This window comes from Ovis aries, chromosome 2, assembly GCF_016772045.2.
Source record: "Ovis aries strain OAR_USU_Benz2616 breed Rambouillet chromosome 2, ARS-UI_Ramb_v3.0, whole genome shotgun sequence".
NCBI lineage: Eukaryota > Metazoa > Chordata > Mammalia > Artiodactyla > Bovidae > Ovis > Ovis aries.
The window spans coordinates 236,137,210-236,152,737 of record NC_056055.1 but is presented as its reverse complement, the minus strand read 5'-3'; the positions used below and the strand labels follow the sequence as shown (position 1 = coordinate 236,152,737).

The window sequence follows — 15,528 nt, the reverse complement described above, 5'->3', positions numbered from 1 at the left end:
GACGATGACAGTTCCTGCCTGGTGGGGCTGTAGTCAGGAGTAAATGCAGTAAGTCTGTGAAAAGCTTTGTGCCTTGCTTGCAGACTGTTCAACTCCCCTGAAGGCTATCTCTGAGAAGCCCTCCCCTTAACACCCGGCTCCTTCACTGTCTTCTTTTTTGCAAAGCTCTGCCCACGCGGCAACATGATCACTGACAGCACCTGAACCCACATGGGCCAAGACTTTGCCTCCCAGACCGCTGAATCCCCAGGATCTCACACAGGGCCAGAACTAGAGTAGGCAAAGTAAGCTTTGTGATTATTCACCAGGGTTTTCCATCTGCTTACGGGGCTCACTCAAGCATCGCCACCACTGAGGGCCTTCTGAGGGCCAGACTCAGCGCCAGGCTCCAAGGACCAGATGGCTCAGGCTCCTCTCCAGACTCCATGGAGCTCACAGTCTACAGAGAACGATTTCATGTGGAAATAGGGACAGATGACAACAGAGTGATACCTGCCGTAATAGGGGCAAGGTGTTGCCAGAGTCCATAGGAAGACAGGTGCAGGAAGACAGGCTCCAAACAGGAGATGAGTGAGCAGGCCTTAGGAGATGAAGAGGGGAAGGGGCCCTCCAGAGACAGAAGCAGCAAATGCAAGGCACAGAGGTATGAGGTGCAGCTGGTGAGCTTCCCTCCACGTGGCCTGAGCTCAAGGGTGTGGAAGTTGTGTCAGGGTACGTGGGGCAGCCCACTGTCCCACTGGCTAGCCCACTGGTCCTCAGTGTGGGATCAGCAGCAACAGAAGCACCTTGGAACTGGTTAGAAACACAAATTCTCGGTCTCCACCTTGGATCTACTAAGTCAGAAACTTGAGGCATGGTGCAGAAATCTGTATTTGAACAAGCCCTCTAGATGATTCTGATGCACGCTTAAGTCTGAGACCCATCAGACCTCCCCCTGTAGGCAACAATGAGCCATGGAGAAGGGAGAAACAGAAGGAGGCAGGATCAGACTGTACTTCATGACAATCACTGGGCTGGTAAAAGGCCCACATCTGAAAGCAGGCCTCAAGCTGGAAAAAAAAAAAAAGGAATTTCCTGGCAGTCCAGTGGTTAAGACTCCACGCTCCCAAAGCAGGGGGTACGGGTTTAATCCCTGGTCGGGGAACTAAGATCCCACGTGCCACACAAGGCTGTCAAAAACAAACAAAAGTTGGTCCCACGTGAACCCTCAGCTCCAGCAGGACAGAGCTGCAGCGTGTAGCAGAACCATCTATCTTCACATGTAAGGGAGGGGCTCCTGGAAAGTCAGAGACCCCTGGGGGACACAGAGCCTGCTGCCAGGGTGACCACCTGTCACTTGGAGAAAGAGGGCAGCACCCTGCAGAGGGTCAATGAAGGGGAACTGGTTATCATGGCAACCTCCCCTCAGGTGGGATAGGACAAAGGAAGAGGAAGTCTGTGGTCCTCAGGTATCCACCCCATCCCTAGGTGGGAGCATCTCGGTCCCAGGCTCCTCCTCTGACTGCATGTAGCCCAGCATCTCCTTCTCTGTCCACCTGGGCCCCAAGTGGCAATTTCCTCCCCTCCCCATCATGAGGCCACACCCTCCTGCCACAGTCTAAGGGCTGGGGGGCTGTCTCCTTGGTTACAGCCCAGGCCCTTGTATCCATGGTGACCCTCTCTTAAGAGGCCCCAGATCCTCATCTGCTAGGCCAGCAATGTCCTTTGCCAAGGCTGGTTCTGGGAGCAGTGACCCAGATCAGGAGTAGGGCTCTTCCATTTTTTTCTTCAGTTGGCACATGGTGAGAAAAAGAGGTACAAGATGATTCAACACGTTACCTTCTGCCAGGAGATGGACACAGAAGGTGCATTAAATAGCTTTCCGAGGTCCAACTTGAAGCTTAGGAGAAAGCAAACTGCACCCTCAGACCCAGTGAAGTACAAAGCACAGGGGGGTTCTAGAGTCCAAAAGGCCTGGGTTTGAGTCTTGGTACAGTTATCTTGGGCAGCCTGTGTCACTTTTTGAGCCTCAGTTTCCTCACCTGTACACTGGAGATATTAGTATCTACCCTTTAGGGTCCCTGCAAGATTCAGTAAGAAAATGCATCTGACTGAGAAGCATAGTGCCTGGCACCCCACTGCGTCTTATCTTCCTGTCCTCAGGTTCAGGAGGAGGAATGCCTGCTCCTGAGTGAGACCCCTCATTGCTGGTGGGACCCCCGCTGGGCAAGAGCCATGGCTCTGGGCTCGGAAGCGCTCCATAAACACCGACTGCTGGTGCTGTTATTATTGCTATTAATCAGCTGGCAATGAATGGTAAATTGCTTCCTCCAGGTAATTTACATTTCCTATTGTCATTGTAATCTTCATTCAATGCAATCTGATACAGGGATGTTTTCTAGGAAGCAGGAGCCATGTTGTGCTTCTTAGTTTTCCTGCAGCGCCTGGCTCCGGTCCTGGCAGGGGCACCCAAGCAGCTCAGCGCTGAAAGGACTTGGAAATCACCTACTCTAACTCAGCGTGCAAGGCAGAACGCTCTCTTCCCTCGCTTTATCAAGCGCTTGGACGCCTCCAGGGATAAGGTCCTTATTCCCTGTTGAAGATGGACTAGTGTCTGCGACTCCAGGGTGGCTGAGCTTCGTGGGGTGAGCAGGAGCTGAATGGGCAACTGCAGGAGTTGGGGTGATGGGAACTCCCGGGGCCACCCCTACGCCCTAGCAGCCCCCTTCCTCTCCCACTGAGAGTTGATAATAGGAGTGGTTCTAATTATGCTCTAATTGCTTTCTTCCAGGCAGTTTTCTCTGGAGCCAAAGAGTTCAGAGTTCATGAATAAATGAAGAGGGAGGAAGCAGAAGGGATGTTTATCGATCCGCATATTTCCATGTGCCAGTGTCTGCCCCACAAACGCTTGGGCATGCAGCTGTGCAGTTTTGCATGTATACATGCATGGGTGTGTGCTAAGTCACTTTGGTCATGTCCGACTCTTTGCAACCCTATGGACTGTAGCCTGCCAGGCTTCTCTGTCCATGGGATTCTCCAGGCAAGAATATTGGAGTGGGTTGCCATGCCCTCCTCCAGGGGATCTTCCCAACCCAGGGATTGAACCTGCGCCTCTTTATATCTCCTGCACTGGCAGGTGGGTTCTTTACCCTAGCACACCTGTGAAGCCCCTGTACACATACATACAAACACAGAAATATACACACCACAGGCCCCAGATACCTCTCTCCAAAGGACTGGTCGGGGGTGGGGGTGGGGGGTGGTAAAAGGAAGGTAACAAGAAGTGTGCAAAACTGACTCTGGGTTCTAGTCTCAACTCTGCCATTGACTTGCACTGTCCTTGTGTTAAGTCGCTTTAGTCGTCTCTGACTCTGTGCAACCCCGCAGACTGTAGCCCGCCAAGCTCCTCTGCCCATGGGATTCTCCAGGCAAGAGTACTGGAGTGGGTTGCCATGCTCTCCTCCAGGGAATCTTCCTGACCCAGGGACTGAACCTGGGTCTCTTACCTCTCCTGCATTGGCAGGCAGGTTCTTCACCACTAGCTTAGGCAAATCCTAGTTTTCCCAGCTGGAGAGTATGGAGGGGAAGTGATGGGTCTTGATACCCTCCTCTCAGAAGACCCAGGCTTTAGGGCTTCAGTGGGTGCCATCCAGCTAGACAGAACCGTGGGTGAGGGCACTGTCACCCTCAGACTGCCCTCTCATCTGGATGCCTCCTTCCCTGAGAAGAACTGGCCAAGCAGCCAGGGCCTCCAGGGAGGTGGCAGGAGGATCTCATGCATGTCTATGCTGGCAGGATGCCTAGTAAAGATAAGCAGGGGCTCTGGACTTGAGGCTTTTGGGGCCCTGGGCAAGACACTTGAACTTCTTGAGTCTCAGTTGCTGTGTCTGCTAAACCTGTGTGATGAAGGTTCACCCAGAACATATAGTGAGTGGTCTTAGCCAAATGCTTAGCATACAGTAAGCATCTGGTAAGTGGTAGTTATTATTGCGAATACTGTCAACACCCTGCAAGGTACAGGTTGATGCCTTAATAACACATGAGGAAACTAAGGCACAGAGAGGTTAAATACCTTGCCCCAGACCATGCATTAAATGACAGGATTTGAACCCAAGCCCACCTGACCCTGAAGCTCTGGGCTCCAGTGTCACTTCTCTGCTGTGTTTGATCAATCTGGGCCCCAACAGTTGGCACATAGTCAGTACCAGCTCTTAGGGACGTATGGATATTACGGATGTATGGATATTATGGCATACAGTATCCATAATATGCTGAATGACAGAGAAAGGAGGTTAAAAAAAAAAAAGAGAGAGAGAGTATAACAATGCTTTTTCCAGTGACCAAGGTTGGGGTAGATTGATTAAAGTACTGGACCAAGATTCCCTTCAAGGTCAAATAGAAGCGCTGGATCCGAGAGACCCCAGGACTCATCCATTGCTGCGGCCAGGCCAGGTGGTGGTCAAGGGGTTCTTGGTGTGCACTTTTAGAAGGAAATCTTTTCACCCTTTATGACTTCCACTAAGAGGCCAAAGTTAGCCATCCTCACTCTGGCATTAGCCAGACCCGGCTGTGTCACTGCCTTGCTGGGTGACCCTGGGCGGGTAACTGCTCCTCTCTGAATCTCAGAGGCCTCCTCTAGGAGGTGAGGAGAAGAGTGGTCCAGCTCTGGGGATGTGGGATGACACAGGCAAGGCCATATGCTAGAGGCTAAGAGCGGGATCTGGAGTCAGCCTGCCAGGTTTGTATCGCAGCTCCTCCACTGCCTGACATAACTGCCTGTGGCCTTGGAGTCTGCTCCTGGAAAACGGGGCTCACAACTGTCTACCACATGGGGTGTAGTGAGTGTGAATAGGCTACTACAGGTAAAGCAGTTGTGACATTAGGCAGTGCTTTGAAACGCTCCGTAAATCTTCTCTATTGGACGTTTTACACATGGGGAAACTGAGCCCTGGAGCGCGGTGAAGACTTCTCTGAAGTCATGGAGCCCGTGCACAGCAGAGCCGGGCCCATGCGGGAGCGGGCTGCGTGCATGGCTCCTTGTCCAGCCTGTGTCCAGACTGTGGCTTGATAACTTCAGACCTTTCACAGCACCTGGGCCATCCTGCTCCAGCCTTGAGGACTCTGGGGTGGGGGGAGGGGAGGCTGACGCTCCTGCCTCCTGCTCTCCCTGGTGGCTCTGAGGCTAGCTCAAACCAGCGGCGTATGTCAGAGGGCAGGGAGCACCTGGCTGGCCGCTCCACTCCAGGGCTGGCCGCCGAGACCTCGGAAACAATCCAGGGGTCCAGGACCAGAACACCATTTGTCAGCCCTGCATGGTGGTAGCGGGCTTGTCTCCATGGCAACAGTGCAGTGTGAAGGCATCCTGGCAGCATCAGGGAGCGCGCTGAGTAGTGTAAACAGAGGCTGCAGTAGATTACACGCCTATTATGAGCAGTCTCGGGCTCGGAGCACTGGTAATTATGTCTAATTGTGCATTTAATTGTGTAATTGAAAACCCACATCTCTGGTTCAGGCTGGGGCTGCAGAACCTAACGCCCCCACCCCCAAAGAAAGAGGCGTAGGACCCACCCCACCCTAATAATCCCAGGGCTGCCTCTCCTTCGAGGGCAATGGGTAGCCGGAGTGAGCATGGAGTAAAGTACCTGCAGACTTCTACTCTTCCCCACTTCAGTGCCAGGAGCTCAGCCAGGCTCTGGGATTTGGGGTGGTAGGGGAGCAGGCTCAAGGTAAAGGGGCATGGTAAAAGCACAAAAGTGCTCACAATTTTCATTATTCATAATATACATCATTTTGTATGATAGCCACTGTCCTCTCAGGACCTAGAATCAGCATCTGGTGTTTCCAAAGGACTTGGATCATCATGAGATCAGTACACATCCAAGTCATCCAACCTACATGTTAATCCTTATGAGAGACAGGGAACTCATCACTCAACGGTCAGCCCACTACGGCAGAGCCTCTGTAGTTTGAAAACTGCTGATGGAGCTCAACACCCTCTCCTCCATCCCCTGGTTTCACAAACTGGAGAAAAAGAGGCCCAGAGAGGGACAGGACCAGCTCAAAGTTGCACAGCAAGTGAGTACCAGAATCCTGGGATTCTGACTTGCAGCTGAGGGCGTATTTTGTACCCTAAAGTGACCAAGAATCATGGTTCTGGGCAGCAGCAAGAATCATGCCCAGAACTTTGTAGATGCTTCATAAATATTTGCTGAATGCCTCTCGGGGTAGGGTTAGTTGAGGCAATGTTTGCCCTCTTACCTGACAGTATTTTATCTTCCTAGGGGTGAGGAAGTTCCCCTGAGGAGTTAGTGATGGGTTAGAACCTCCTACTCTGAGCCTCTGTAGCCTGAGACTTGATTTTACAGCCAAATATGCCATGTGGGTATTTGGGATAGGGAATCTCATTCAAACAGACAGCGGAAGGAAGAGGTTCCCCGAATCCTGGATAACCTGACACCCAGGTGTCTAGCTCAGGCAGGTCTTTGGCAGCAGGAGTCGCCTCCTCCGCCCAGAGCCTGATACTCCCATCAGTCACCACAGCCTGCAGCAAAGTGGGCTGATGTGGCAGCAGCTCTGATCTCCACCCAGGAAAGGATGGAACTCATCGATGAGTCAGAGCTGCAGAGGTCCTTTGAGATGAGGAGTCCAACCTTCTCCCTTTACAGAGGGGGATGCAGAGAGCCAAGCTTCTTCTTTGATCTCCTCTGAGTGAGTGCTGGCTTCTGTGCCCAGAGCTCTCTCTGCCTTATCTCAGGTCACCCTCACTGCAGTCCCATGAGAATGTGCTATTATCATTCCCATTTTAGGCAAGAGAAGATCGAGGGACAGTAAGGCGGAAGGCCACACAGATTTAGTAGAACCTCTGCTTCAACTAGTTTAATAAAAGGACATGTCCATTTCCTATCCCACGATATTCAGGTTCATAGAATCTGCTGTCTCATTTCCAAGGCATTCCAGAGTGAACCCTGGGACTTCCTTTGTAGTCCTGTGGTTAAGAATCCGCCTTCCAATTCAGGGGATGCGAGTTCGATCCCTGGTAGGCAAACGAAGATCCCACATGCCACGGGGCAACTGAGCCCACGTGACTGCAAACTACAGAGCCCACGCGCTCTGGAACTCGAGCACCACAGCTAGAGAGAAGCCCATGCACCACAGCGAAGACCAAGCATGCTGCAACCAAGACCTGACACAGCTAAAAACAACTAAATACATTAAAATTTATTTTAAAAAATAAAATAAGAAAATTATAAATACATTTATTTAAATAAATGTACTTTTTAAAAGACTGTGAATACTTTGTGGGCTCCTAGGCAGCCTATTTTAACTCCAGGAAGGACAATTCTCTGAGGCAGATTACTAGTACCCTGATTCAGAGAAGTGCAGGTGGAACCTCACAGAGGTTAAGTGTCTTACCCAAGGTCACCCGGCTATAAAGAGACAAGAGATGGAGCTCAACCCCCAGCCAGATGACACAGCTCAAGCTCTTCCCAGTTGAACTCCTTGACTCTGGATGTACTAGCTGCTTTGAAAGGCAGAGGCCAGGAGGCCAGGGTAAGCCATCAGAACCCACAGCCTCAGCAACTGCTCTTCCAAAACCCCAGTACTTGCTGGCACAAGTCCCCGGGAGGCGTGCTTTGCTGCCTGAGGCTTTCTCTCAGTCTTTGAATCACCATCCTTCTCCCTCTCCAGGACCAGCAGGGAGACCAAGAGCATAGGGACTGGGGTCCCCCAGACCAAAGCCATCTCCACCCACTGTGGCCAGGAGCTGGCCTTTAAAAACACATCTCTGCACTTCCCCGGCGGTACGAATAAGAGTCCACCTGCCAATGAGGTGGGGGGATATGGGTTTGATTCCTGGTCTGGGAAGATTCCACATGTTGTGGAGCAGCTAAGGCTATGCGCCACCATGACCGAGTCCGCGTGCCTACTGCCTGTGTTCCATAACAAGAGAAGCCACCTCAATGAGAAGCTCGTGTGCTGCAATGAAGAGCAGCTCCTTGCCCCCAACTAGAGAAAGCCTGTGCAAAGCCGCGAAGACCTAGTGCAACCAAAATGAGCTAATTTTAAAAACTCCACATCTCTGGCCTCAGCCTGCTTCCCATCACTCACGACTCCCTGAAACTAGAGGAGAAAAGAGACTTCAACCATCAGAGCGGACCATCTCTACTTGGTCCAGATTTTGCAACTATTCTCAGATCCTTTCCCCTTGATCATTTATGTGCCGCCTAGACTGTATCTTCTGTTTCCTTGGCAACCAGTCATTTCATTCTTCTGACTTCAGTATGCCCATCAGTAAATGGGTATAAAGACCAACCCTATCTCATCGAGTTGTTATGAAGGCTGATAAGTCTTCAATACAGGTTAATTTCTTGGGTAGTTTGTTCTTAACCTGTGTCATAAATTCCCTTAAACCTAACACAGGCCTTGGGGTGAGTGGAAGTGGGAATGGTGGATGGGGTTAGCATTTGAATAAGCAGCTCAGAAGGTCTGGCATCTAGTCATCTAGTAACAGTTCTTTACGGATGAAGGAAGATTTAGATTATTCCATCAGCTTTCGCATCCTCCATCTCCCAAATCCTACAGGGGGCACAACAGGGCATGCAAGGTAGAAGTTGTGGAGTTCTAGATCTGATGTGTGAATCCTCTTCTGTCCCCAGTATACGGGGGGCCATGGATAAGCCAGACAGTAACAAGGGACAAGGTATGTATAATGCTTACTGTAGTGCCTGGCTCACAGCACACACCAAATAAAAAGGAAATCGTTCCTATTAATTTTTCCGACAGAACCACACATTTTTCATGTAAAGAAACTAAGACTTGAAGAGTTTATGGGTACGACTCTTGATCACTAAAATCTCGAATCCAGGCAGAGATGGGAGCTGAAGTGACTTATCCGAACCTCAAGGCCACAGGGAGCACTCACCTGGGCCAGTGCTGTCCGGTCATCAGCTCAGGGAACACCCTCAAACTGCCATGGGGTACCATGGTTATTCTGATTACTTTATAGCAGAGGCTCAGAGAAGGTAAGGGACTTTCTGGAAGTCACAAAGCAAGGCAGCAATGTCTGCCTGATCCCGGAGGTACTGGCCTTTCACTCCACTATGCCAGATCTCAGAGTGGCTTCCATTTATGGGGTACTTATGTCAAATTCGCCCAGCCACCCACCCCTGCAAAGGAGCAGAACCAGGGTCGTATGCTGCCCCCTGCCCCAATCCAGGGTCTTGAAGGCTGTTTGGCCTTAGTCTGTCCATCTGCAAAAGGGACTTGATTACCTGAGCCCCTATGTTGTCCAAAGGGGTATAAGGAACAAAGAAGGCCAGTGCCCTGACTCTGAAGCCGGGCCCAAGGACCAGAGTAGAGCTGGCCACTCCCCAGGACGCCCTGAGCGTGCAGATGCAGCTGCTTCTGAGTGCAGACCCCTGCAGAACCCAGCTCCCTCCGGTCTTCACCATCACTGCTGCTAATAACGACATCAATCAGGTTGACCACGTTTCACACCATTACTCGCAGCTCAGCAGGAAGCAACATATTTCCCCCTCTCATCCACTACCTTCCAGAAAGCAAAGAGCTTTCCAGAAGGGAAAAGAATAAAATCGGTGTTTTTTTTTGTTTTTGAGTACCTACTATGTACACGGCAGCTGGCTAAGCCCTTTTTCCAACTCTGAGGGGTAAGGATAACTCTTTTTCTCGGACAGAGAAAGACACTGCAGCCCGGAGGAGCGAATGCATGTGTCCAAGGTCACCCGGAGCGGGGACAAGAACAACCATGGCAATGATGTATTACTGACCACTCACCGGCTCACGGAGCCCGGCAGGTGCGTGATCCTACTGAAATAGTACCATTTTAGTTTTCAGATAAGGGAACTGAGGCTTGACGCAGTGAAGAGGTCCAAGGCCACAGGCTGCTGAAGCATGAGTAGCAGAGCGACATAGGGCAGAGAGGGTGGCTCTCTGCTCAGGCCAAAGAGCGCATGAATCTTGGTTCCATCACTGACTAGCTTAGACCTCTCTGAGCCTTGGTTTCCTCATCAGAAAAACAGGCTAATAAAAACCTCTATCACATTTTGTAGGGTAACAATAAGAAGGATAAAAGCAGTAAAATAGCTTACGTTTCGATCGTTGAACACACACTAGGCACTCTGCCAAGTACGTTACATATGTAAGCTCATCGGGTTAAATGAGGTAATGCATATAAAGTGCTTAGCACCGGAGTCCAGAAATGGGAGTGATAATGACGATGGTGAAGAAATTGATGATGATTCCTTTGGGTAAATCTCCTTGGTTCATCCTCTTACTGGAAGAATAGCATAGCCTGCAAGGTTTCAGGAAGGAGGTGGACTAGGAAAGAAGGGCAGGGGAGGTAAATGGGAAACACACAAAAATTAGGAATAACATTAATAATGTCAAGATGATACACCAGGTAAGGAGAAAGCAAGGGGCCCAAGATGTTCCACATAGTGGAACCAGACTGACACATGGGAACCTCCAGGCTAGTCCAGACATCCTCTCAGTGTGCCAGATGGGCAGAACTAGCAAGGCCCTAGAGACACAGACCAGTGGTTCTTCCCATTTTAAGATGAGGAAAAGCCAAGGCTTGCTGTAGGGAAAAGACTTGCCCAAGTTCACCGGATGTCAGTGAGGAAGGCTTGAATCCAGGCCTCCAGACTCTTAGCTTCGTGTCCAATTACGTGCTGCTTCCCACAAAGGAAGAGTGCAGGATGGCCCTTGGATATGTCTGGGTCACAATTCTGGGGAAGCATCTCAGGATATACATCATTAAGATAATAACAATACGGACTTCCCTGGTGTCCAGTGGTTAAGAATCTGCCTGCTGATGCAGGGGACACAGGTCCGATCGCTGGTCTGGGAAGATCCCACATGCTGCGGAACAGCTAAGCCTGTGGGCCACAACTACTGAAGCCTGTGTGCTTTAGAGCCTGCGTTCTGCAACAAGAGACGCCACTGCAATAGGAAACCCACGCACCACAGCTAGAGAGCACGCCCCGTTCTCCGCAACTAGAGAAAGTCCGAGTGCAACAACAAAGACCCAGTGCAGTGAAAGAAACAAATTTAAAAAAATTTTCTAAAAAGATAACAACAACAAAAAGTTACAGTTTACTGAATGCTTATTCTGTGCCTGGCACAGTGCAAGCTATATGCATTTAACCCTCACAACACCTCTAAGGATTGGGCACTCTTTCCTTTTTTAAAAAATATTTATTTATTTTTGGCTGTACAGGGTTTTTCGTTGCTGCTCGAGCTTTCTCTAGTTGCAGAGGGTGGAGGCTATTCTCTAGCTGAGGTGCACAGGCTTCTCACTGAGGTGGCTTCTCTAGTTTCCACGGGTCCCAGGACCTGTGCAGGAGCTTCAGTAGTTGCAGCACGCAGGCTCAGTCGGTATAGGCTCCAGAGCACAGGCTTAGTTGCCTTGCAGCACGTGGGATCTTCCTGCACCAAGGATCAAACAGGTGTTCTGCATTGCAAGGCAGATTTTTAACCACTGGACAACCAGGGAAGTCCCTCGGGAACTGTTTCTATCATCTCCATTTAACAGATGACAAAACGTGACTCAGAGAGGCCAAGCAACTTGCTTATGATCACACAGCAAGGAAGTGACAGAGCCAGGACTTGGTCCCATGTCCGTCATGTCAAACTTCAGAGGCTTGTCCCCTGTACTTGTCTACCTGAACAGTTCAGCCCTCACCTGCTTCCTCCACCCTCTAGTGCACCCTCACACCCTACTCCCTCACCCAAAGCAAGTCTAACCCAACTCCAGAAGAGCGTTTAGAACTGGGCTGTTTTATTGTAATCATCAAACCCCACATGAGAAAGAAAAATGATACAGTTCTTCTGCAAAAGTTTTTAGCTGAGAAATATTTAGCAGCCTCTTCCTTCTCTGCCCCTTTCCACTGGATGAGAAAACAGGCTCCCTTCTCCCTGGGATGGTCAGGTTGGTGAATTCTACCATCCAGGAGCACATTACAGAGGCTGCGAGGCAGCAGAGGCTCCTGGGGATTAGCGACAGTTGAAGGGACCCACTCTGCAATTGGCCCAGACAGAGCAACAGACCCAAGAGACCAATTTCCAAGTCCCTTCTTGGAGCACCTCCCCAGATTATCTCATGGAGTGCTCACAAGCTACCCAAAGGCATCCCGCTAAGACTCAGAAGGATCAGAAGCCCACCCAGGTCTTGTCGGATTCCAGAGCCACTTATGCTGGTGAGCCCTCCAGGTGGAAAGGTGGATTTAGCTGAGCTGGGGAGAGCTATGGAGGCAGGTAAGAGAGAAGCAGGGAGACTGCCTCGCCACTTTCATTTATCTACAGAGAAGTAAGCACCCCTCATCACAGCCAGAACTACTTATTTTCCAGTAAAGAAGGCAAGGGAGGATGCTGGTCAGCTGTCTGGCTTTATAGCCCCTAACTAGAGAACTCTGGACAAGTAAATTCATAGGATTGTTATGAGAATTAAATGAGTTAATACATGGAAAAGTGCTTACAAGGGCACCTCGCACCTAGTAACTGTTCCCCAAAGCTAAGGACTGTTATTATCATCAACAGAGAATACGGTGGGTCTGGGCATAGAAGGAAACATCTTTATCTTCTGCTCCATTTATTGATTTAATCATTTAATAAAATGTATATGCTACTTTTCTTTCTTTCTTTTCCTTTTTTATTTGCAGCAAGTGGATCTTAAGTTGCAGTAAGCAGACTCTTAGATGCTGCATGTGGGATCTAGATGCCTGACCTGGGCTTGAACCCGGGCCCCCGACACTGGGAGCGATGAGTCTTAGCCAGTGGACCACCAAGACGTCCCAGGTTACTTCTCTAATAAGAAAAAGTCCTAGTTTAAAATTAACTCAGAAAGAAAATTCCTTGGAAAGGTTCAGCACTTTTTGGAATTTTATGTTCCTGAAAGGAGATAAAGAGGGTGTTTCTACCGGGAGCCAGGAGTTGCCAAATAACTGATTCACTCATTTACTTTACAAATATTAATGGAGTGCCAGGCACTGTTCCAGCTGCTGGGGATTTAGCAGGAACAAAACAGATAATCTCTGCCCTTCTGGAGTTTCCATTCTACCTGATCTTAATTAATCCCCCCTGCCAACCTCAAGGATGAGCAATTCGCAGAGAGGCTGACCAAGATGTCACTTGCCCTGCAGCCCACAGCTGGGAGCAGGGCTCCAATCTTCAGGGCCCAGCTGTTTGGGCCACTGTCCGAGAGGGCAGGTCTGTGGATGGAATGTTTGGGGCTGGGGTCCCCAAGAGGAAAGAAGAAAGACGAATGGGGTCTGTATATCCATACTCAGAGTTTCCTTCTGCTTTACTGTATGTACACACCAGTGGTGGAGGAAGGGCAATGGATGCAGGCAAAAGTGGAACCCAGACCAGACCTCTTTACTGGTTAGATCTCAGCTCTAGCATAGGCAGGAGATCCTGGCCTCTCCTTATCCACCTTCCCAAACTCACTTGCCAGAGTCTGTATTGAGAGGCAGAGCTGGTCCTCTTCAGCCCCCAAATTCACTCCTCTGGCTTCCCTGGGATTATGTACAGTGTCCCCAGGTACTCCCACCCTCCCTGGGCACCCAAGTATGTCTCACCCCCTCCACCCCGCCACACGCCGCCCCTCTGGTGGAAAGACTGACAATGCCTATCGCTACGGTGGTCACAGCCAAAGCAGGGAGGGCAGTCCCACACCTGGTTGGTCAGCTGGCCCAGGACCGAGTAGCTCCTTGTGACCCTCTCCAGGGAGGGGCTCTTAGGCCTGCCCAGTCAGGAGGGTGGAGGCAGGCAGGAAGAGCACAAAGGAGAGAACGTTCTTGGAGTCTAAGAGCCCCCCACACACAGATGAACATGGACCAGAAATGGTCAGAGATCTAGACACATACCAAGGAGAAACGCGGAGAGAGACACACAGGAGCAGAGAGTTTGTGAGAAACGCTCAGTGGGGCGGAGACCAGAGGCAGAGACCCACGCAAACGAGTGATCTGGAGGAAAACACACGGCAGGAACCTCAAGGGATCCACACACCCGCCTCGGACACACCCCCAAGCCCCGGAGAGCCACACTCCCACAGCGCATCTCCCCAACAGGAGGCCACTCGTCCAGTGCTGGCCAGTCGCGTGGAGCCCCAGGCGCCGGGCGGGCCGGGGACTCGCGCACAGGACGCACTCGGGGGCCGGGGAGCGCCGGGCGAGAGGCGCACACAAAGAGACAGCCGGGCCAGCAGGAGCAGGCTCCGCCCGTCCGCTCCGTGACTCCAGACCACCCCCAACCCGGGCGCTCGCCCCAGACCCACACCCAGACCCACACCCCACCCGCTCGCCCCGGGACCCCGCCCCGCCGCGCCCTACCCTACCCGGCCCGGCCGCCCGGGCGCGCGGCGCTCACCAGCTGCAGGCAGCAGAAGGCGACCAGCGTGCAGCGCCCGCTGCACTTGCCCATGGCTCCGGGGGTCGCGCGCGCCGACCGCCGCGGCGCCCCTCTAGTTCGGTGGCCGCCGCCTCCTCCGTGCCGCGCGGGCTCCGCGTCCTCCGCGCTGGGCGCCCCGGGCGGCGGGGCCGGGCGCCTTAGGGCCGGGCCCGGGAGCGCCGGGTCCTCAGGGCTGGGGCCGGCCGCTCGCGCTCGGAGTCCATGGTCGGTCCGCCCGCGCGCCGGCTCTGCCGCGCCTCCTTTGTCTGGACGCCCCGCTGCCGGGCGCGCCTCCCGCCCCGGGGCGGTTGGCGGGGAGCGCGGAGAGGGGCGCGCAGGCACCGAGCGCGGCGCAGCGCAGAGCAGCACTGCCCAGCTGGGGCAGCCGCCCGGGCGCTCGGCGGCCGCGGTTTCCCGGCCCCACCACGTGGCTCGGCCGCCGCGGCTGCCGAGAGGGAGGGCAGGAGAGGAGGAGAGGGGAGCGGAGCGGAGGGGAGGGGAGGGGGGGGCGGGGCGGCCAAGGAAGTGGAGGGGTGGGGAGAAGGGGTACGGAAACCGAGGGCAGCGCCGAAGAGGCAGGGAATGAAGTGAGCAGAGAGCAGGCTTGGGTCAAACCCAGACTTCGCAGCTCGCTCGCTGTGTGACCTTGGGCAAATCACGTCACCTCTCTGGGCCTCCGTTTTCTTAACAAAATAGGAGCAATTATGATTGCTCTTGTGTTGCCACAAAGATGAAATGCAGTTATGTGAATCAAGCGCTTAGCTCTGTGCCTGGTCTTCCGAGAGTGTGGAGCATGCCTCTGTCCACCTTGTCTCCAGGGCCTGGCGGCTCCAACCTTGGCCTCTGTTTCCTTCCACTCCAGTTCCCGTATCTGCTACCCTTCCCAGCCTCCCTCCAGAGTTCTTCCCTCTTTTCCTCTACTGGCATTTACTGAGCCCGACCTGACTGCATACACACCCCTGGGGCCCCTATGATCCAGAAATGAGCCCTGCAGCGCTGTTCCAGAACCCACTGAGCTTCCCAGGCTAGGGAACAGGCAGGCTCCCTGGGGCACGAGCACAGAGTTGCCTGACGGCAGAGGTCTGCCCAGGGGGCTGTAGTCCCCATATCCCAGGCAGCAGTGGGGAGGGAGTGAAGGAC

General features: G+C 52.4%; 1 protein-coding gene across 4 annotated transcripts in view; it reads right to left on the bottom strand.

Annotated features, from left to right (window-relative positions):
• The window catches only part of NKAIN1 (sodium/potassium transporting ATPase interacting 1), a 45,981-nt gene extending 31,180 nt beyond the window's left edge, over nt 1–14,801 (bottom strand). For 2 of the 4 annotated variants that reach the window (XM_042245029.2, XM_042245030.2), the window contains exons 1-2: nt 14,368–14,801; nt 13,866–13,964 (exon numbers count right to left, since the gene is read on the bottom strand). In XM_042245029.2, the coding sequence (XP_042100963.1) occupies nt 13,866–13,964; nt 14,368–14,421 (153 nt within the window). In that variant the 5' untranslated portion in view covers nt 14,422–14,801. The remainder of the gene's footprint in view (nt 1–13,865; nt 13,965–14,367) is intronic. The other 2 variants (XM_027965385.3, XM_060410610.1) reach the window with 1 other exon arrangement.
• Nucleotides 14,802–15,528: the final 727 nt, after the last annotated feature.